The sequence below is a fragment of the Bos grunniens genome, chromosome 10 (genome assembly GCF_055505025.1).
Source record: "Bos grunniens cultivar Pamir isolate PY7600 chromosome 10, Bosgru_T2T1.0, whole genome shotgun sequence".
NCBI lineage: Eukaryota > Metazoa > Chordata > Mammalia > Artiodactyla > Bovidae > Bos > Bos grunniens.
The window spans coordinates 3131035-3153332 of NC_141174.1; the positions used below are offsets into that span (position 1 = coordinate 3131035).

The 22298-nt window shown below is 41.4% G+C and overlaps 1 protein-coding gene across 4 annotated transcripts in view; it reads left to right on the forward strand.

Moving 5' to 3' along the window:
• The window catches only part of PTPN21 (protein tyrosine phosphatase non-receptor type 21), a 77393-nt gene that overhangs the window by 13517 nt on the left and 41578 nt on the right, over positions 1-22298 (forward strand). For all 4 annotated transcript variants that reach the window (XM_086319282.1, XM_086319279.1, XM_086319283.1 and 1 more), the window contains one exon: positions 20929-21098. In XM_086319282.1, coding sequence (XP_086175408.1) covers positions 20929-21098 — 170 coding nt within the window. The remainder of the gene's footprint in view (positions 1-20928; positions 21099-22298) is intronic.

The window sequence follows — 22298 nt, forward strand, 5'->3', positions numbered from 1 at the left end:
GAGATTCTTCTGAAATACTTAGAGCGTGTGTTTCAGAGGCTGTCTGGGATGAGATTGCTCTGTCGGGGGAATGGCAGCTTCTTTGCTGAACTTTAAACCGATTTTTCTCACAGTGTTTTCTGGCAAATGGGGACATTTTTTGGCTGTGGGATTTGTTGGAATCAAAGAGGAATGGAGCATTTAATACAAACCATTGCTCTCAAGCACTTCTTTAGAAAGTGTTCTTGGCCATCAGAGTGTTTTATTTTAAATTAGCATCTTAGGTATTCCAAATATCCACTGACCTTATCTTGACTGTTATCTGAGTAGGCCTCAAGAATTTCATGCGCATTTCCGTCTGTACTAGCTATTTTCATTTGGACTCTAAAAATAGCTGAAATACGTGTAAGGTATTGTAGAGTACCTGCAAACTTTTTAGCCTTTGGGCTGAGCATTTACTCATTCAGGTATGTAAGTGATAAAACAGTTAAGGCTGAGTTACAGACAAGGGTCAGTAAATTAGTTTCACCTATTGGACCATCTGAAGCAAATTTAAATCTTAGATTGGCCTCTCTATCTAAGTAAAGAAAGCTTTCCAAAGTCCAAACTGGATTATAAATGAGCAAGGATTTTTCTTGATTGTTAGATTTTTCTGTTACTTCTCTTACTTGGTCTAAATAATTAAAACTGGTCATATAAGTAAGTAGAGGGATTTTATGTACAAACATGGAGATATTATGCACTTTACAATAAAGTATCACGCAAGTTATTACAGACTTTGGACACCTGTTTACTCAGAGAAACGGAGTGTTCAATCTTCACTGAATTTCTAATAAATTTAGGGGTTCACGGTCTGAGATGTTCTGCCAGTGCTGGATTTTTCACCTAAGAGACATTGGCGATGTCCTTGAATGTCTCTCACCAGTGGTCTGTCCCAGCAGTGTGGTCTCGTGACCATATGGAATCGAGAGCGAATTTGCTCGTATACAGAGGTTTGTGAGTTGGTAACAAAATGGCAGACAGGGGAACTGATGCAGTTTTAGGGGAGCCCTCCAAGCTCTTCACTATCCTTGGTGCTTATGGCTTCAGATCTCATTCCTTGTGACACTAGATGCTGTTAACAGCTTTCTGCCATCCTCCTTGTGGGTGGATGAACGTTGTTGCTGGAAGCTTAGCATCTCTTATTTAATGCTCACAGTGAGTTGGGCATTATCTCTTCCATTTTAAAAGGAGGAAACTGAAGTTCTGTAAAATAGGATGATTTTGCAGTGCTAACCTGGGCAACCATACAGGTAATACGAAGAGGAGCCAGAATTTAAGTTTGTATGTGTCAGACTTCTTCTGCTTGAACTTTGACCCTTAAAGTTTTTTTTTTTTAATGAGTTTTAAAATCTTAAGTATCATGGACCCTTTGGAGAATCTGATCAAAATGCAGAATCTTGCACACAATTTCAGGCGAGTCTAGGATCCACCCCTCTTTCCATTCATTGATGAGCTCAGGTGGTGGACCTCGAAGCCTCTTGGATGAGGCAGTCTTTCCCCTTCTCTGGGCTAAACAGGGTCTCTTTCTTCCCTACTCTTTCTTTTTCCAGAGGGAAGGTGGTAGTAGTGAACATTTGTGAAAAATTCAAGACCTTCATATTTTTAAGAAAATAATTTGCCTCTGAAGTATCACTCCTTACCCCTTTCCCCAACCAATGCCTGTTTTGAATGGCCTTTAGATTTTAGGAAAGGGCATTGGAGGTATTCATTTCCTCTCTTGGATAACTTACTGTTACCAAAAAAAGGAAATCTCCTTTCAAGGAGGAAAGGGAGCAGGTTGTGAATGGTAGCTCCTTCATTGAGCCTCTGACAGTGGATCCTCGTCTTTCTCCCACCAGGCAGCGCCTTTGTGCCCACCCAGGCAGTAGGCGTGTGGCCCTTCTCCCCTGATGGGATGGGTTACTCATATTTCCTTCACGCATTAACCAACCCCCCCCTACTCCCCAGCCCCGCGGCCGGTTGTTGAGCAGTCTACTTCATTCTTCTTGTCAGAATACACACCCTGTCTGAACTTGGCTTTTTCTTTTCTGTTAACAAAGCTTTTGCTCATATCACTGTTTTAAACAATATGTTGCTTTAGCAAATATTTTTCTATTTGGTCCTCTAAGCAGTTTGTTCGTACATAAATGTCACTTAGATTTATCTTTCAGTGAACTGACAGGATATCCAAAGGCAATTTAAATTCCTAAGAATCATCTTAAGATGTTCATCTCACTAGAATAAACATGCATGACCCAAATCCTATATGAGGAGTGGCTTGTTGTAGAAATAACTCTTGTCAAGGGTTTGTGCCGCTTCATCTAGATTATCCAAATGAAGTCACTAAAAGGTGTGCAGGGTTTTTATTTATGACAGGACACTGTAATTGTGTTATTTTGAACAAGTTTTAACTGAGCAGGCTAGGAAAATATACAAGTAATTCCATGCTGGGTGGCGGCAGCTCATTTCTCTGTGAATCGAAAAACAGCTTGTCTTTGCTCAGTCATGTTATAATTATTTAGATGGCTCAGTCTTTGACTTGAGAAATTAATTTCCATGTCAAGTGAATTTTTAGCAGACATCAGATTCAAGCCTTACGGGCGACCAGGCAGGGTCCGGTGCTAGACGCACTTGAGCACTCCCTGTGTGGCCGAAGGAGCACAGCTCGTCTGCGTCTTGTGTCTTTCATGCGTGATTGTTTCGTGTGGTAATAGCAGCAGCTTTCTACTGGACGCTGACAACGCGCCTAGCACTGCACTAGACGCGTCACACACACTCAGTCTCATCCTGAGCATAACTGAGTTCCTTCCTCCTCCCACCGTCTCAGAAATGGAGTGGACCAGAGATGGGCAGCGTGCACACCACGGGGGGAGAAATGGAGGGGACCAGAGATGGGCAGCGTGCACACCACGGGGGGCCTGATGCAGGGGACACGAGTGTTGCGTGTGTGTTCAGTTGCTCAGTTGTGCCTGACTCTTTGAGACCCTATGGACTGTAGTCCCCCAGGCTCCTCTGTCCATGGGATTTTTCCAGGCAAAAAATACTGAAACGGGTTACCGTTTCCTTCTCTAGGGGATCTTCCCAACCTAGGGGTCAACCCTGAGCTCAGACCCGCGGCTCCCGCCGGAGCAGGCGGGCTCTTTACCACCGGGCCGCCGGGGAAGCCACTACTTGTTTAGTGTAGAGTTGTCTTTCTTTAGCCATTTCCGTTTTCTCTTTTCATCATGTAAATGTGTTCATTGGTTAGCATAATTTACAGAGAAAAGTGACTCAAGATGTTGTCCTTAAGTCAGCCAGTTAAGCTCAAGAACTATACCACTGAGAATGAAAATATTCCAAGTGATGTCCTTTCTCTTCCTTCTAGAGTTTGGAGTGGATTATCTAGAAAATAACCTTAATTCTCACCCATATTTTGCAAATGCTTATTTGTTTGTATTTTTGTTAATTGGCACGCGTTTTGAAGTCAGATTTACATCTGAATGGTGACTTAAGGAAAAGAAGCATGTTTGATAATGAAACATATGTCTAAGAGGGCGAATCAGTGTGTGTACAGAATCTGTCCCCCGTGGCTGGAGGGCGAATCAGTGTGTGTACAGAATCTGTCCCCCGTGGCTGGAGTGCAGACCTCACTATCCACCACAGTGCTGCCTGGGCAGGCAGCAGGCGGCACCCCCGGCTACAGCTGAGGCCTTCCCGCGGCAGGCTCAGCGCTTTTCCCTCGGCAGTGTACTGCTTTTTCTTTGAGCCATTGCCATTTTCCTAAAGAAAAGCAATCCAGTTGTTACATTTTTTTAAATAATTTATTTTAAAAGGAAAGAAAGAGAAAGACAAGGAAAAGTTGCCAGAGAGAAAGCCCTGTTACTGAAGGGCTAGCATTTAAGTGTACAATTTTCTGTGCTACAGAGGACGTAATGAGAAATTTTATACTATTTCAGGGGACTTAAACTCTGATAACCAGAGCTAATGTTACTTGAGGACTTACTCTTGCGTGTTCTAAGCGCTTTAAATGTTTCTGTTTATTTCAGTTCCTACCAGGCCTATGAGAGAGGCAATCTCATACCCATTTTGTTGGTGGGGAGAGCTGAGGCCAAAAGGTGTTGAGTAACTTGCTCACGGTTAGGAAACCACAACAGGACTAGTGCTTCCGGCTCCCTGATCGGCACCTCCCCTCCCCCCGCCCCCCCCTACCCCCCTCCCTACCCCCTCACCACCACCCCCCCCACCCCCCACCCCACCCCGTAGGCAGCCTGGGGCCAGTGACGGGTGGCCTGCACTGAGCTCATGCCCTTAAGGGCCATTTGTCAGAGTTGCAGCCTCCCAAATCTGATGGAGATTGTTTTAAGTACTTTTGAAATTTGTTATCTTTTATTTAATTACTACAATCTATTTTGCTTAAAGTATGATGTTGAAGTTGCATCAGGCAAGGAAAGATAAAGCCTGAGAAGGAGCATGAATCACGATCAGGCCTCTAGGCATGGTTCGGAACGTCTGAAGTGCTGAGCGTAGAACCGTTTGATAGGAGGCCTCTTGCGAGCTCGTTCCCTGGCAGAGTTGGAAGCTGCAGTCTGCTGAAATACAGCCCAGGAGAGTTGCCTGTTGAGAGATTTTCCAAAGCAAGATCTGGTTGCAGTGCTGTTGGATGGACTTGGAGGCTTCTAGAGTCAGAGGCTGCACGCAGGCAAGAAAAAGTGGTGGCACTAGGGAGCCTGCTGAAGTTCTTGCTGCCTTTATTGTGGAAGCTGGGTCACTGAGATTCAGCTGCTCTGCACACAGGTGTCTTTCAATCTGTTACAGCAGTTCCTCCCACCACCCAAGTGTAACCATTCTGCTATCTGTGAATTACGGGCATGGGGACAGCGCCACCGTACACCGTACACTGTTATTCCATCTTTAATTCTGCAAGTCATGTTTCTTTTTTTTTTTTAATAGCCCTCATAGAAAAACTTTATTGGAAAGCAGGGAAAACTACCAAGATATGAATGAAGACAAAAAATAAAAAAAGTTCAGACATAAAGTGTATGACCTTGGTTTAAGTGGAAATGGAACCGTTTGGTGGTTTTTAGTTAGTGACCTATATTTTCACTTTGTGGCACTGCTGCTGCTGCAGCTAAGCCGCTTCAGTCGTGTCCGACTCTGTGCGACCCCAGAGACGGCAGCCCACCAGGCTCCTCTGTCCCTGGGATTCTCCAGGCAAGAACACTGGAGTGGGTTGCTATTACCTTCTCCAAGGCATGCATGCTAAGTCGCTTCCGTTGTGTCCTATTCTATGCGACCCTATGAACAGCAGCCCACCAGGCTCCTCTGTCCACAGGATTCTCTAGGCAAGAATACTGGAGTGGGTTGCCATTTCCTTCTCCTGCAAGTCATGTTTCTATCATTTAAACTTTGGTTTTTGGCCACATCATGTGGCGTGTGGGGCCTTAGTTCCCTGGTCTGGGATCAAACCTGAGTCCCCCGCACTGGAAGAGCAGAATCCTAACCACTGGCCACCAGGGAAGTCCCTGTTTGTTTTCTGTTGTTGTTGTTAACTGAGACTTTTATCATTATATTCCCTCTTTTAACCATTACACTCCTTGAATATACGGTCGTTGGATATAGGAACAGAGAACAATTCCTGCTATCCTCAGTGCACATACGCACTAGTGGCTCGTTCATTCTCTTCTGCTTCTGAGTAAAATGAAAATATTGTATATATTTTTAAAAATCTATTCATTTATATTTATTTATTTGACTCTACCAGGTCTTAGTTGCAGCATGTTGCGATCCTTGATCAGGGAGTGACCCTGGGCCCCTGCATTGGGAGCTGAGTCTTAGCTGCTGGATCACCAGGGAAATCCCTTGTATGTGTTTTTAAGTAGCACTTCTTGGAATAAAATATAACTGGCATTAAAATATTGAGTGTGTGTGTCTGAGTTAAGTACTCCCCATCCCCTACCCCATTCCTTGATCCTCAATGAACAGCTTCGATTAAAAGGAAATCCATTAGACCCTTAAGGTGGCCTTTATTACATGGAACTTTATATTATTGATAAAAAAGGGAAAATAGCTTTTTTACATTAGAAAGGGATATACTTTTATTCTTTTCTTGGAGTATTTGTGTATATGGAAGAAGTATTTGTTAAAAGTAGAAAACCCCCTAATACATACGCAAGGTAAAAAGATCAGTTCTTGTATGATGAAACCATGGTTTTCAAACTCCCTCGATTAATGAAGAAGCAAACATAGCTTGTTGTTACAGAAGTCTGAGACTTTTCACATGTATAGTTAGGATTTTAACCAGGAAAGTAATTTCCCTGATTTTTTTTTTTTTTTAATCTTCAGATCTTTCATGGTAAGACTAGTTTAATGGCAGTGGAGCTGTTGTGTTTCTTGTTTTAAGACAGTGGAAAATACGTGGGGTAACGTTCTTTTAGACAATAGATGTTAACCGTGACCATATTCGTGGATAGTTTGAAAGTCCTCGTTCTCATTCCCTTTCTCTTTCTGTGGCCTTGCCCCACATCATCATCATTTCTTTGTCTTTTGGCCACGGTCACCTGGGATGTGGGACCTTAATTCCCCGGTCAGGGACTGAACACATGCCTCCTGCAGTGGGGGCCCCGGTCCTGACCACTTGACCACCAGGGAAGTCCCCATAACCCTCTCAGTATAACATGAAACAGCTGTAACTTTAAAAAAACTTTTTATTTTGTATTAGGTTGTAGCCAGTTAACAAGCAGCATGGTGATAGTTTCAGCTGAATAGGAAGGCATTCAGCCATACATATACTTGTTTCCATTCTCCCACAAACTCCCCTCCCATGCAGGCTGCCGCATGACTGTTGAGCAGAGCTCCCTGTGCCACACGGTAGGTCCTGTAAATACAGCCTGTACACACTGCTATATTTAAAATAGTGTGTACGTGACCATCCCAAACTCCCTAACTCTCCCTCTCCCCGCTTTTGCCCCCGCTCCAGTAACCGTAAGTTTGTTCTCTAAGTGAAACAGCTATAATATAACCTGACAAAAGTGAATGTCAGAAAAACAAGCAGCTGTTCCTAAATAAACCCATTTCAGCCCTTCTTTTCATTTTTACATCATGTGGTTACAACTAAAAGTATTGCTCATGGTGACACAAGATAGAAGGAATAACTAATACTTCAAAAAACATGAAAAATTTTTCTCCTGTGACTCAGTTGAAATATAAAGACTATAATATGGCCAAATTAGACCAAGGTTATCTGTCTTTTTTACTGTCCTCTCAAGAAAAAGAGTACAGCTACCATTTATCCATTGCCCTAAAACACAGGCATTTGTTAATTAAGCTAATAAGCAAGCCCCAAAAGGCCCAAATTTCGGAGATTTGAACAAAGAGAATGTTCAAACTACCACACAATTGCACTCATCTCACACGCTAGCAAAGTAATGCTCAAAATTCTCCAAACGAGGCTTCAACAGCATGTGAACTGAGAACTCCCAGATGTTCAGGCTGGGTTTAGAAAAGGCAGAGGAACCAGAGATCAAATTACCAACATCCACTGGATCATGGAAAAAGCAAGAGAGTTCCAGAAAAACATCTATTTCTGCTTTATTGACTGTGCCAAAGCCTTTGACTGTGTGGATCACAATAAACTGTGGAAAATTCTGAAAGAGATGGGAATACCAGACCACCTGCCCTGCCCTTTGAGAAACCTATATACAGGTCAGGAAGCAACAGTTAAAACTGGACATGGAACAACAGACTGATTCCAAATAGGAAAAGGAGTACGTCAAGGCTGTATATTGTCGCCCTGCTTATTTAACTTCTATGCAGAGTACATCATGAGAAACACTGGACTGGAAGAAGCACAAGCTGGAATCAAGAGTGCCGGGAGAAATATCAATAATCTCAGATATGCAGATGACATCACCCCTTATGGCAGAAAGCGAAGAGGAACTGAAGAGCTTATTGATGAAAAGTGAAAGAGGAGAGTGAAAAAGCTGGCTTAAAACTCAGCATTCAAAAAAACTAAGATCATGGCATCTTGTCTAGTCACTTCATGCAAATAGATGGGGAAACAATGGAAACAGTGAGAGACTTTATTTTGGGGGGCTCCACAATCACTGCAGATGGTGATTGCACTCATGAAATTAAAAGACGCTTGCTTCTTGGAAGAAAAACTATGTATGACCAACCTAGACAGCATATTAAAAAACAGAGACATTACTTTGCTGACAAAGGTCCGTATATTCAAGGCTATGGTTTTTCCAGTGGTCATGTATGGATGTGAGAGTTGGACTGTGAAGAAAGCTGAGCGCCGAAGAATGGATGCTTTCGAACTGTGGTGTTGGAGAAGTCTCTTGCAAGTCCCTTAGACTGCAAGGAGATCCAACCAGTCCATCCTAAAGGAGATCAGTCCTTGGTGTTCATTGGAAGGACTGATATTGAAGCTGAAACTCCAGTACTTTGGCCACCTGATGCGAAGAGCTGACTCACTGGAAAAGAGCCTGATGCTGGGAAGGATTGAAGGCAGGAGGAAAAGGGGACGACAGAGGATGAGATAGTTGGGTGGCATCACTGACTCAATGGACATGAGTTTGAGTAAACTCCCGGAATTGGTGATGGACAGGGAGGCCTGGCGTGCTGCAGTCCATAGGGTCAGAAAGAGTCGGACATGACTGAATGACTGAACTAAAGTGAATTCACTTCTTAGAATGGGATATAAGTAAGGATTCCGCAATAGGACAAACTAGTTAACTAAATGGGCCTGAAACAAGGTGACCTTATACGTGGTAGTACACGTAGAGAACCTCAGCCCTGGATGTCGAAAGTGTATGCAGTAACATCTCAATCGTTTCTCTCTCTTTTGCATGGTGAATTGTTATATGAACCGAAATTTCCCGTTTAATTCTAGCTTACTCTTTAGAAATGTTTGACAGTTTAATCTTATAATTGAATGTCTTTGTAGCACTCATCCTGATCTAACTTTTCAGATAATTGTGCTTGTCTTTTCTCCTCCCATGTAACTCTCGTCGTGTAAGTTACTTGAGGGTAGAAAGTGTGTTGCCCTGTTCAGTGCTGTATCTCCCTTCCACCCGGGACAGTGTTTGACACCCAGGAGATACTCAGTCAGTATTCACTGAAGGAATAGATGAATCTTTCTAAGACATTGGTCCATTTTTCTTAGAAAGTACAGTATATTTTTTGAAGAGTGATCTTATTGCGTTTCAGGATCATTATTCCTTCATAGCATCTTTTTATCCAGGATGGTAAACAGAAAAGATATGAGCAGTCCTCTATATAGATAATATGTAGACAGTTTATGCCCTGGACTTTCTTTCAATAAAGTGGTTTACCATTTTCCTCTTTGCCTGAAAATTAAATGCTCCAGCACTGATCATTTGAGGACCTCAGTCACTTGGGCTTCAGTTGAATACGTTTCAGTATGATTTCAGGGCTAAGATGTACTTTTGTTTGTTAGCTTCTTGAGTCCTCATGTATGTAGAGTGCAGTGATGTCATATATTATAACTTTGACTGTGAAATGGATAGTATATTACCTGACCAATGACAGAAGAAACTGGATTGAAATTAAACAGAAAAGAAAAGAATACTGTCTGCTCTGAGGCACTGTGACCACCACACTATCTGTCAAAAGGAAGACGTGCTGTGCTTCATTATTTATGGCACACAGGGTGTAGAGGTAAGTCTCTAGCCTTGAATTAGGTTAATACTCGTTAACTACCCTGGTTAGATGATCTCTGCTAGGGACAGGCTTTATCTAGTGCTATCTCCTCTCATCTCTCTCCTGATGAAAAGCCTTCTGACTCCTGCCTGGTCTAAGAAAAGCATCAGGATAAAATTATAGTTGCAATTTTATATGGGATTAACTTTTATCAAACTCAGTGCATCAGTGGCTTAAAAAACCCTCTGGCTAATTTGTATGTCCCTCTGCTTTAAAAATAGTACAACTAAGAGACTCTTAAAATAATTAGACAAGAAGTGACTTGGATTTGGAAGGGGTTTACATTCTGACAGGATTTGGACCTGCTTATAATAGCTGGTATCTCTTTAAACAACTGCGATTTGGGGGCCCTGCACCTTTTATGCAAGCTCTAAGGTTTGTAAACTCTCTTTTCATCTGGTAGCAGAAAGCTGGGTTATCAAAATCACCTTGTTCTCAGAGTAAATGTTTAGTTCGTTTAAAGTAAGTCAACCAGTTGTGTCTGGAAAGAAGCCAGTTTGTAACTGTGTAGCTTGTTTTTATTGTAGCTCACACAGCAGGCACAGTTATCTGTACACTTTTAGGGAATCGCTGTGAAACATTTAGATAGCTCTGAAGAAATCATTGAATAACTTTATGAAAGCTACTGATATGTTTGTTCGAAACAAAATAGGAAAGGGTGAATATATACATAGGCAGCTATGGGAATCGCAAGCGTGGCCCCTGGAGGAAATAGACACAACACCAGTTCCCTCAAATAGCAAGAACGGAAGTGTCTTTCATGGCTTTGGAGAATACGGTTGAACTTTCAAGTGAAGAAGTGAAACCACAGTTGGCTTAAGTACTGAAAACTGTATATAAAATATATTTATTTTCTATCTATATTTGGGAAATGAAATAACTCACTTTGCCTATAATCAAGGAGAACTCCTTGGTCCAAAGACCAGTGCCAATCTTTAGAAAGGTTTATGAACTTCCCTACCCATCTTAAACAAAAGGACACTAATTATTATCAACAGTGGTTGTTATTAAATACATGACTAATTAATGTTTAGAGTTAATTTGTTCCTTTGAAAAATAACTCCAGACTACTTTGTCTTTGTCATTCTTTATAATGTACTTTGAAAGGACTTTTGTTTGTCTGTGTTCTCTGTTGGTAAAAGAGTGTTACCTATCACTTCCTGCTCCTGCCAACATGCTATTTAAGTCTTTTCCCTTTCATTTGTCCACTTTTAATCTACTTTTAATTGGGAAACCAAGTTACTAAATTCATTAGAAGTATGTGTAAAATAAAGTTTTAAAAAATTCCATAAAAGAGAAAGATATTTTTCTTCTTTGTCAAGGGTATGTACTTTATTACTTCCATTTTGGCAGGTCTTTCATTATTCAGTCACATTTTTGCCTATTCAGTGTTTTTCATTTCTGTTCAGATAATTGCGTCTGTCAGGTACCTGTCAAACTGCACCAAAATTTTTACCTAAGTATAGATGTTGGAAGATAAAAATATAGTTAACTCATAGCTAGGTTCATCTATTTCTGGTTCATTCTTTTCCCTTAGACTTTGTCAGATAAACTGAATTTGATGTATATAAACATTTAAATGGAGAAGGCAATGGCACCCCACTCCAGTACTCTTGCCTGGAAAATCCCATGGATGGAGGAGCCTGGAAGGTGGGAAGCAACCATGGGGTTGCTGAGGGTCGGACACGACTGAGCGACTTCACTTTCACTTTTCACTTTCATGCATTGGAGAAGGAAATGGCAACCCACTCCGGTGTTCTTGCTTGCGGAATCCCAGGGACGGGGTAGCCTGGTGCGCTGCCGTCTCTGGGGTCGCACAGAGTCGGACACGACTGAAGCAACTTAGTAGCAGCAGCAGCAGCAGCAGCAGCAGCAGCAGCAAACATTTAAAAACCATTTTCTCCCCTCTTTGGTTGCACCACACGGCTTGTGAAATTTAGTTCCCTGACCAGGGATCGAACCGGGACCCATTGCAATGGAAGTATGGAGTCTTAACCACTGGACAGCCAGGGAATTCCCCTGAAAATAAAGTTTAAAAATTCTGTATTTTGATTTTAAGTATGAGTGGTTTTGATTCTTCAAAAATAACTTTTTTTGAGATGAAACTTACACAACAGAAAGTTAACCATTTCAAAGTAAACAATTTGATGGCATTTATTCCACTCACAATCTTACCTCTATCTAGTTCCAAAACATTGTTATTACTCAAAATAGGCATCCTCTCCCTAGTAAGCGGTTTCTCCCCATTCCTTCCTACTTCCACCTCTACTTTCTGTCTTCATGGATATTTCCTTTAAATGGAATAACACAATATGTGACCTTTTGTGTCTGTCTTCTCTCACTTCCGTCACTCAGTCGTGTTTGACTCTTTGTGACCCCATGGACTGCGGTACGCCAGGCTCCCTGTCCATCACCAACTCCTGGAGTTTACTCAAACTCGTCCATCGAGTCGGTGATGCCATCCAACCATCTCATCCTCTGTCGCCCCCTTCTCCTCCTTTCACTTACTGTAATGTGTTTGAGGCCCATCCATGTTGTAGCACGTATCTATCTTTTATAAAAATGACTGAATAATCTCCCATTATATGTATAACTAATTTTTCTTTTCCTCTCCCAATAGACACTTGAGTTGTTTCCACCTTTTTGGCTATTGCCAATAGTTCTGCTATAGACATGTGTATACATGTATTAAATCCTTGTTTGAGTACCTATTTTTAGTTCTTGCAGGAAAACAAATAGGAGTGGAACTGCTGTGTCCCATGGGAATTGTGTGTTTAACTTTTTGAGGAACTGCCAAACAGTTTTCCGTGGCAGCGGAACCATTCTACATTCTTACCGGCAACGTACAAGGCTTTTAATTTCCCCGCTTGCTCAGCATCACTCATTTTCTGTTTCAGGTTATAGCCGTCCTAATGGGTGTGGAGTGGTGTCTCACTGTGGTTCTAAGTTGGATTGAACTAGTGGTGATTGAGCATTTTTTTTCATGTGTTTCTTGGCCATTTGTATATGTTCTTTGGAGAAGTATTTATTCAAGTCCTTTGCCTTTTAAAAAAATTGGATTGTTTGTCTTCTCATTGTTGCGTGAATTCTTTATGTATTCTAGATTCTAGACCCTTAGAAAATACATGATTTGCAAACATTGTCTCCCATTCTATAGGCTGTCTTTTTGCTGTCTTGATTTTGGTTCTTTGATACATGTAGTTTTAAATTTTGATGAAGTCAAATGCATCTTTTTTTCCTTTGTTACTCATACTTTTGGTATCATGTCTAAGAATCTTATTTCCAAATTCATGGTCATGAAGATTTACTCCTGTGTTTACTTCTAGGGAGTTGTATGATTTAGTTCTTTATTTATGTTTTATTTTTTGGCTGTGCCATGAGGTATGTGGGATCTTAGTTCCCTGACCAGGGATTGAACCAGTGCCCCCTGCATTGAAAGTGTCGAGTCTTAACCACTGGACCACCAGGGAACCTCTGTGGTTTAGTTCTTAACATTGAGGTCACTGATCCAGTTTGAGTTAGTTTTTGTATTTGGTGTGAGGTCAGGTTCTAACCTCATTCTTAAGGATCTTCAGTTCTCCCAGGACCATTTGTTGGAGAAACTGTTTTTCTCCCCTAAATAGTCTTGACACTGTTATTGAGAATCAGTTTACCATAAATGCATGAGTTTATCTCTGGACTTAATTTTATACCATTGGTCTAAACATCTCTCCTTATACTGGTAGCTCACTGTTTTGATTATGGTAGCTTTAGTTCAGTTCAGTGAGTTCAGTCACTCAGTCGTGTCCGACTCTTTGTGACCCCATGAATCGCAGCACGCCAGGCCTCCCTGTCCATCACCAACTCTCGGAGTTCACCCAGACTCACGTCCATCGAGTCAGTGATGCCATCCAGCCATCTCATCCTCTGTCGTCCCCTTCTCCTCTTGCCCCCAATCCCTCCCAGCATCAGACTCTTTTCCAGTGAGTCAACTCTTTGCATGAGGTGGCCAAAGTTCTGGAGTTTCAGCTTTAGCATCATTCCCTCCAAAGAAATCCCAGGGCTGATCTTCAGAATGGACTGGTTGGATCTCCTTGCAGTCCAAGGGACTCTCAAGAGTAGCTTTAGTAGTAAGTTTTAAAATGATAAAACGTGAGTCTCCCAACTTTGTTCTTTTTTGATATTGTTTTGCCTGTTCGGGGCCACTTAAAATTCACATGAATTTGAGAATTGGCTTTTCCATCTCTGTGAAAGTCTCTTGAAAGTTTGATAGGGGTTGCATTTGAATCTCTTTGGGTAGTCTTACTGTCTTAATGACATTAAGTGTTCCAACCGATGAACACAGGATGTATTTCCATTTAACTTTGAGAGAGTCAGTTCCTAGGCAGGTTGATAAGGAGTCTAGGGGTCCCCAAGGAGAGAGGGGTCTGGAATTCTCAAGGAGGAAGAAAGGACAAACTTTTTTTCTTTCTCCACATTCCTTAGGATTATATAACAATAATGTATCCTGCCTAAGGACAGTCTTTGGATTAAACCTTCTGTTATCTTAAAATGTAAATTATGGGAGTAGACCTGGTCTTTACAAGGATGTATCCTGCCTGAGGACAGTGTTATCTTAAAATGTAAATTATGGGAGTAGGTCTGATGAGGTCTTTACAACCTCCAGACATTCTTTGGATTATATAACTTCATTGTTAACACTAGCAAGCGGGGACTCTTTCTGCCCCCTTCTGATGCCTATGTCAGAAGCTTTCTGTATCTCCTTTATACTTTAATAAAACTTTATTACACAAAAGCTCTGAGCCATCAAGCCTCGTCTCTGGCCCCAGATTGAATTCTTCTCCGCTGGGGGCCAAGAATCCCGGTGTCTTCGTGTGATTCAACAGCAACCTTTCAACTTCTTTCAGCACCGTTTTGTATTGTTGAGTATACACATCTTCTCACTTCCTTGTTTAACTTTATTTCTTAGTATTTTATTTGTTTGGATGCTATTATAAATGGCATTGTTTTCTTACTTTCCCTTTTGAATTTCCCTTTGGGGGTGTATGGAACCATACTGGTTTTGCATGTTGACCTTGAACCCTGCAGCTTTGCTGACTTTATTCTCTAGTACTTGTGTTTGTTTGCTTATTTTCTGTTTGATATTTTTGGTAGAGACATCTTGGAGATTTAAAAAATATATATAAGATTATGTCGTCTGTGGATGGACACACTTTTACTTGCTCCTTTCCATTTTGGATGCCTTTCATTTTCTTACCTAATTGCTTTGGCTAGGATTTCCAATTGCAGTGCTGACTAGCAGTGGTGAACGTGGGCATACTGGTCTTGTTTCTGATCAAAAAATTTTCAGTCTTTTACCATCCAGTATGATGGTAACTGTGGGTTTTTCATAAATGCTTTTGGAGAGTTCTCTGGTTTTTCTAGTTTTTTTATTTTTTATCATGAGGTGTTGGGTTTTGCCAATTGCTTTTTCTATGTCAGTTGAGAGGACTGTTTTTTTCCCCTCACATCCGTAATTCTGATATATCACGTTGATTGTTTTTTGTATGTTGAACCACTCTTGCACTTCTGGGTTGAGTCCTGCTTGGTCATGGTGTATAATCTTTTTAGTATGCTTTTGGGTTCAGTTTTCTAGTATTTTATTGAGAATTTTTGCATCTATAATTATACGGGATATTGGTCCATAGTTTTCTTTTCAGGTGGTGTCTATTGTCTGACTTTGGTATCAGGATAATGCTGGCCTGTAGAGTGAGGAAGGAAATGTTGTGCACTTATCTTTGAAATCCTCCCAAATGGACTTATGCAGAAAATTCTTTGCCTGATGAAGATTTAATCACAGCATTTTATTGCTCAAATTCTACCTACTCATCTTAGAAGCAAACCATATTATAAAACCTCTGGAATCAGATGTTGTTATTTCATTCTTTATGTGTAGAAATTCTAAGAAAGCATTGAATACAAGGATTATAATGTTACAGGGTTTTAGTTATCCATATGTATATGAACATTTCTAGTAGCAACTTTAGAAATATAATACATGATACAAATTGTATCAAATTTGTATTTAGGCTAATTTTACATGATACAAATTTTATCAAATTTGTATTTAGGCTAATTTATCAAATTTTGGCTAGCCTTTACTACTTAAGATAGCACTTGAAAACAGGGATAAGTCCTAAGGCAAATACTTACTGCACTATAAAAGGGGTTAATGTTCCAAAGTCGTAGACTCTCCTGTGTCTAAAATAGCTAATCAACTAATAATTTACTAAATCTATATCCAGCTGTTTGCACAAGGTTCTTACTACTTCTTTATAAGGTATATCATTCGTAAAAAAACTAATTATGATGCAATTTCACAAATGCATTTCTTTTTGGCTTTCTATCCATATATGTGACATAAGTAATAAATGCATTGCTAAAGTAAATAAGCTTAGCACATATTAAGAGTTTATTTCTTCTACAATGTGCTTTTTAAGAATGCTAACAGATTATTCATATATTTTTGTATAATAATGTCTGTTCATATTCATAAATTATATAATAAACTTTTGGTTTTATACTTCTATGTAAATTTTTGTGTTCAGAGTATTCAAGTCCAACTAGATTTAAAGGGAAGAGTAATGTTTACAGAGTATTTTAAAGACCTTTTAATTTTTATGACCAAAATAGTTTTAGATCCTAAAGAATGCCCAGGCTTCTGGATTTATGGCAAAAAAAAATTATTTGTAGAACTTAGTGCATAGCAGTGGTATGTGTTATAGACCAAACATGGTACATGCAATCTAAATCTAAAATAGAGCACAGAACATACATACAATGAACAGAAGTGCACTGTGTTGTAATTACCAAATAAATGTAATTAGAAAGGTTTCTTGGGTTTTTTTTTGGCAAGATCTTCAGTTGATTTTGTTGATGTTTGGCAGAGTGGGTAAAGCTAATCTTTTTAAAACATAGTGGTTTTCTAGTGGCAAAATGCAGTCATACATGTTTTGCATTTAGATCTCACGGTGGAGTTATGAGGGAGGTATTATTGCCTTAATACAGTTGAGAAAACGGAATTGGACTAATTGACTTTTCCACTTCACAGCAAGCGTTAGAAATTAAACCCAGGACTTTGGACTTTAGCAGCAGCTTCCTCCTATTACTAATTTTTGTTTTCTGTAAGTTGCAGTTCAGATGGAAGAAGGAATAGGAATAGTACCTGTTTTCCAAAAATATGATACTACTCTTTTCGTACAGATAACATATTTTATTTTACAAATATAATCACAACTGCAGGCAATAATTAACAGCAGAAGGACTCAACTTTCTGCTGTATTAAAAGTGTGTTTGGTTTCAAAAATTTGATTTCCATGCAGCTTTTCAAGGGTAGGCTGTTGATACGACTGTCTGTCTCCTGCATAACATCGAGAGAGGCGGGGCGCCATGTGCAGTGACTTCCAGACTTGAGTTGGTACGAGAATTACGAGAGTTTAATATCTCTGTTGGCCTCACTGCGCTCCAGGTAATTCCAGCAGAGGCGGTCCAACGACGGCATTTGGAGAAACACTGGTTTTAGAGTTTAACACACACAGCAAACATCTATTGGATAAGGTAATAGTGGTGATTTAATCTGTAATATTGCTCTAGTTCTTAGAACAGAACTTGGTCCAACATAGTAAATATTCAGAATATTCCAGTTGTGTGTGATAATTTGGGTGACAGCTGAGAAGCAGGAGAATATTCGTTCTTTTATTCAAAGTTTACTGAATTCCTGCACTGCTCTAGCTATTTGGATATAAAGGGAAAACAGATACATACATTTTTGACTCTTGTTGAGTTTATATGATTAATAGACTCATTTTTTAAAAACTTGTTTATTTGTGGCTGTGCTGGATCTTCATTGCCCTGCGGGCCTTTCTGGAGTTGTCGTGAGCGGGGTGAGGGGCCTCCCCTCTGGTTTCGGCCTGCAGGCTTCTCCTGTTGGGGAGTTGTAGCGCGTGGGCCCAGGAGTTGCGGCTCCCAGCCTCTGGAGCTCAGGCTCGGTAGTTACGGTGCCCGGGCGTAGTTGCTCCGCGGCATGTGGGATCTTCCCGGATCAGGGATCAAATCCGTATCTCCTGTTTTGGCAGGCGGATTCTTTACAGCTGAGCCACCAGAGAAGCCCCTAATAGACTCATTTGAAAGGTATGGGTCTTCGTTTGTTAAAAAAAAAAAAAATTGTACGGTAAATTTATTAATATTGAGGACATGTTTTAATATTGGTTTTTATTTCCCCCTCTGTAAACTGAAGACTCACTTTTTGAGGGTTACGGTTAAAGAAATAGCCGTGTGTTGTTATTGACTGTATTATTGTTGCTCTAAAGCTGTATGAACCAATGCAGTGGCCACTGGATGTTTCCAGCTATTTCAGTCCGTTAGGGCTCAGTGACATTGGAAATTAGGTTCCTCAGCTGCACTGGCCGCACTTCGCATCCCCAGAGAATGCAGATACCGCAGCTCAACCATCAGAGAAGCTCCGTTTGACAGTGTGACTTTAGAGTCTAGAACAAAGCAGTGATTTTGCCAGTTGCCTTGATCTGTGAACTGACTTTTGAGGTAAGTATTGGCAGTGGCCGGAAGCTGTCATCTCAGTCCTTACTGCATTAGCGCCTTTTCAGGTTGCCCAGTCAAGGGCTAGGATTGGTTTACTTAAACGGTTTGTTACAGGGCAACTGAGATTTAAACGCTGACATCTGGGCGTTTTTCTTAAGCCTCTGAGTAGGACACGTAAGTAATACTACTGCCGTAGCTATAGCTTCTTCTTGTCTATGTGTGTATATTTATCTCCGTAGCATTATATATAAAATAGATATAATTGTGTATATATCAATCCCAATCTCCCAGTTTGTCCCTCCACCTTCCCCCCATTAATTGTAAGGTTTTCTACATCTGTGACTCTGTTTCTGTTTTGTAAGTAAGTTCATTTTACTGTTCTTTGTGTTTTTAGATTCCGTGTGTTAGCAGCATCATACGACACTCTGTCTTTCTCTGATGCGGTTCCTTAGTGTGGCGATTTCTAGGTCCGTTGGTGTTGCTGCGTGTGGCGTTGCTTCTTTGTTAGGCTGAGTAATGTTCCACAGTGTATATGTACCACACCTTTTTTATCTGCTCCTGTCAGTGGACGTTCAGGTTTCCTCCCTGTCTTGTCTATTGTAAATAGTGCTGCAGTGAACTTGGGGGTGCATGTGTCACGTTGAATTTTATTTTTAAACTTTACAATATTGTATTAGTTTTGCCAAATATCGAAATGAATCCGCCACAGGTATACCCGTGTTCCCCATCCTGAACCCTCCTCCCTCCTCCCTCCGCATACCCTCCCTCTGGGTCGTCCCAGTGCACCAGCCCCAAGCATCCAGTATCGTGCATCGAACCTGGACTGGCGACTTGTTTCATACATGATATTGTACATGTTTCAGTGCCTGGATACATGCCCAGGAATGGGGTTGCTGGGTCGTATGGTAGTTCCAGATACTTGCTCCCATCCTGAGTCTTTCCTCTTTGCTTCTGGTTTCTTTTGTTGTGCAAAAGCTTTTACGTTTCAGTAGGTACCATCTATTTTTGCTGGGAGGCGGATCAAAAAAGATATTGCTGCTATTCACGGCAGAGAGTGTTCTGCCCATGTTTTCAGCCAAGACTTACAGTGTCCAGCCTTAGATTTAGGCGTCTAGTCCATTTGAGTTTATTTTTATGTATGGTATTAGAGAGTGTTTAAATTTCATTCTTCTACGTGTAACTGTTCAGTGTTCCCAGCATCACTGGGGAGACTGTCTCTCCTCCACTGTGTACTCTTGCCCTCTTGGTCATAGATTAGTTGACCATAGGTGCATGGGTTTATCTCTGGGCTTTTATTTCTGCTTCTGTGCCAGTACCAAACAGTTTTGATGAGTGTAGCTTTTGTAGTACAGCATGAAGTCAGGGAATCTGATTTCTCCAGCTCCGTTTTTCTTTATCAAGATTGCTTTGGCTATTGCAATTGCATCTTTACCACTAGAATCTGCAGTATTTACATGAAATCATTTATTTATAGCAGAGAAGGCAACAGCATCCCACTCCAGTACTCTTGCCTGGAAAATCCCATGGACGGAGGAGCCTGGTCGGCTGCAGTCCATGGGGTTGCTAGGAGTCGGACACGACTGAGCGACTTCACTTTCACTTTTCACTTTTCACTTTCATGCATTGGAGAAGGAAATGGCAACCCACTCCAGTGTTCTTGCCTGCAGAATCCCAGGGACGGGGGAGCCTGGTGGGCTGCCGTCTCTGGGGTCGCACAGAGTCGGACACGACTGGAGTGACTTAGCAGCAGCAGCAGCAGCATTTATTTATAGATGCCAAATTTGAATATAGTGACAAGTTGAATTAATACTATCTGGTCAAAATTTAGGAAGAACCCCAGTTATGCTTATTATAAAATACTAATTATGATACATTTAATACTTTTATTTTTCAAAGCTAACCTTTTTTTTCTTGGCTGTGCAATGCAGGATCTCAGTTCCCTGATCAGACGTCGAACCCAGGCCACAACAGTGACAACACTGACTCGTAGCCACTGGACCACCAGGGAACTCACTGAGAACGACATACATTTTCAGACTTTTGTTTTGTTGTTGAACTTACGTAAAATTGTGTAGTATCTGCTGAATTCTGATATCTAGACATTTTTTGTGCAGGGTTCAAGAAATAGTGTGCAAGTGTAATTGACCTTTGCCTCTATTTTTTTTTCCCCGACTGTGTGGCATGTGGGATCTTACTTCCTCAACCGGGGATTGAACCCATGCCCACTGCAGGGAAGCACGGAGTCTTAACCACTGGACCACCAAGGAGGTCCGTGCCTCTGTTTCCTGAATGAGTATCTATACAGAGACAGAGCTTGCCTCTTGTTTGGTTTTTACCCCCTTTAGGTTTTGCCGTGGTCCCTTTCTGAGCAGAGAAGCAATAGGAAACTGTGGTCTCTTGGTCTCAGGTCATGGGTGTGTTGTTGTTCAGTCACTGGGTTGTGTCCAGCTCTTTGTGACCCCATGGCCCCGCAGCACGCCAGGCTCCTCTGTCCTCCACTGTCTCCGGCAGTTGGCTCGAGTCCATGTCCATGGGGTTGATGGTGCCATCTAACCGCCTCACCCTCTGCCCGCCCCCCAGCCCCATGAACAGTATGAAATGGTCACGGACTAGAGCAGGCAAAGTCTTCTGTCTGTCTCTGCTTCCTTCAGTGACTCTCCCTCTTTCCAGATCACTTACTTCAGCCTCTGGTATTACAACAAGCAGAATCAGCGCCGGTGGGTGGATCTGGAGAAACCTCTGAAGAAGCAGCTGGATAAGCACGCGTTGGAACCTACCGTCTATTTTGGAGTGGTGTTTTATGTGCCTTCAGTCTCACAGCTGCAGCAGGAGATCACCAGGTAAGGAAGAAGGTGCTGTGTGCTTTCAGGGAATCCAGTGAGACTGAAAAGTGAGACTAAGGTTGGAGGAGTCGGGAGGTAAAACTGACCTTTGCCCTCTCACCACGCGTTTTTAGCCACAGCATTGCCTGGGGCTTCTGGTATGTGGTGTGTCAGAGTGCTTTGTGGCATGTTGCCTGACGTATGGGTTCACTGGGCACGAAGGAACGATTACAAGGAAAAATGACGTTTTTACCCTGGCTGTGAACTCCTCTTGAAGTGATGTCACCCCTAATGTATTTATGGATTTGTTTCTGACCTTAGTAACAATGAAATGAGAGAGGAGATTTTTCAAAAATAGCCACAAAATATGTGTTTACTCCTCAAGAAAATGTGTAGAAGTTCTGACCCCAGTGGCCATGTTCTGTACATAGGTGTGGAAGGAGAAAGACATGGGGGAAGGGTTTGAGATCAGAAAATATTGGCCAGTAAATGCACTTAAAAGGAACACATGCAGAAAGCATAGAATGTATTAAGGGGTGGGATAGAGGAACTAATTTTTTTTTTTTTCCTTGGAGATAAGAAAACAAACAAGGAATCAAGTTTGCGTTCTTTTTTTAAAAAAATTGAAGTATAGTTGATGGTTCAGATGGTAAAGAATCTGCCTACAATGTGGGAGACTCAGGTTCAATCTCTGAGTCAGGAAGATCCCTTGGAGAAGGAAATGGCAACCCAGTCCAGTATTCTTGCCGGGAGAATCCCATGGACAGAGGAGCCTGGCGAGCCAGAGTCCATGGGGTCACAGAGAGTTGGACAGGATTGAGTGACTAACACTTTCACATAGTTGACTCACGGTGTTGTGTTAATTGCTACTGTACAGCTTAGTGATTCATACATATAGATACACACACACATTCCTTTTAGAATATTATTTTCCATTAGAATATTATTTTCACGGGATGTTACATATAGTTTTCTGTGCTGAACAATAGGACCTTGTTGCTTATCCCAAATTTGGATTCTTGAGCCTGCCTTTTACATTCTCCAGAATCCAGCACTTTTTAACCGTTTAACCTTACTTTCGAGCCAAGCTGGATTACTTCAGTGTCCTGAGCATGCTGCATGCAGTTTCACCTTTGTGTCCGAGACCTTTCTTTCAGATACACGTAACCGGAATCCTGTTCATCTGATTTTAGTTCCAAAGGCACCTCCTCCATAAAG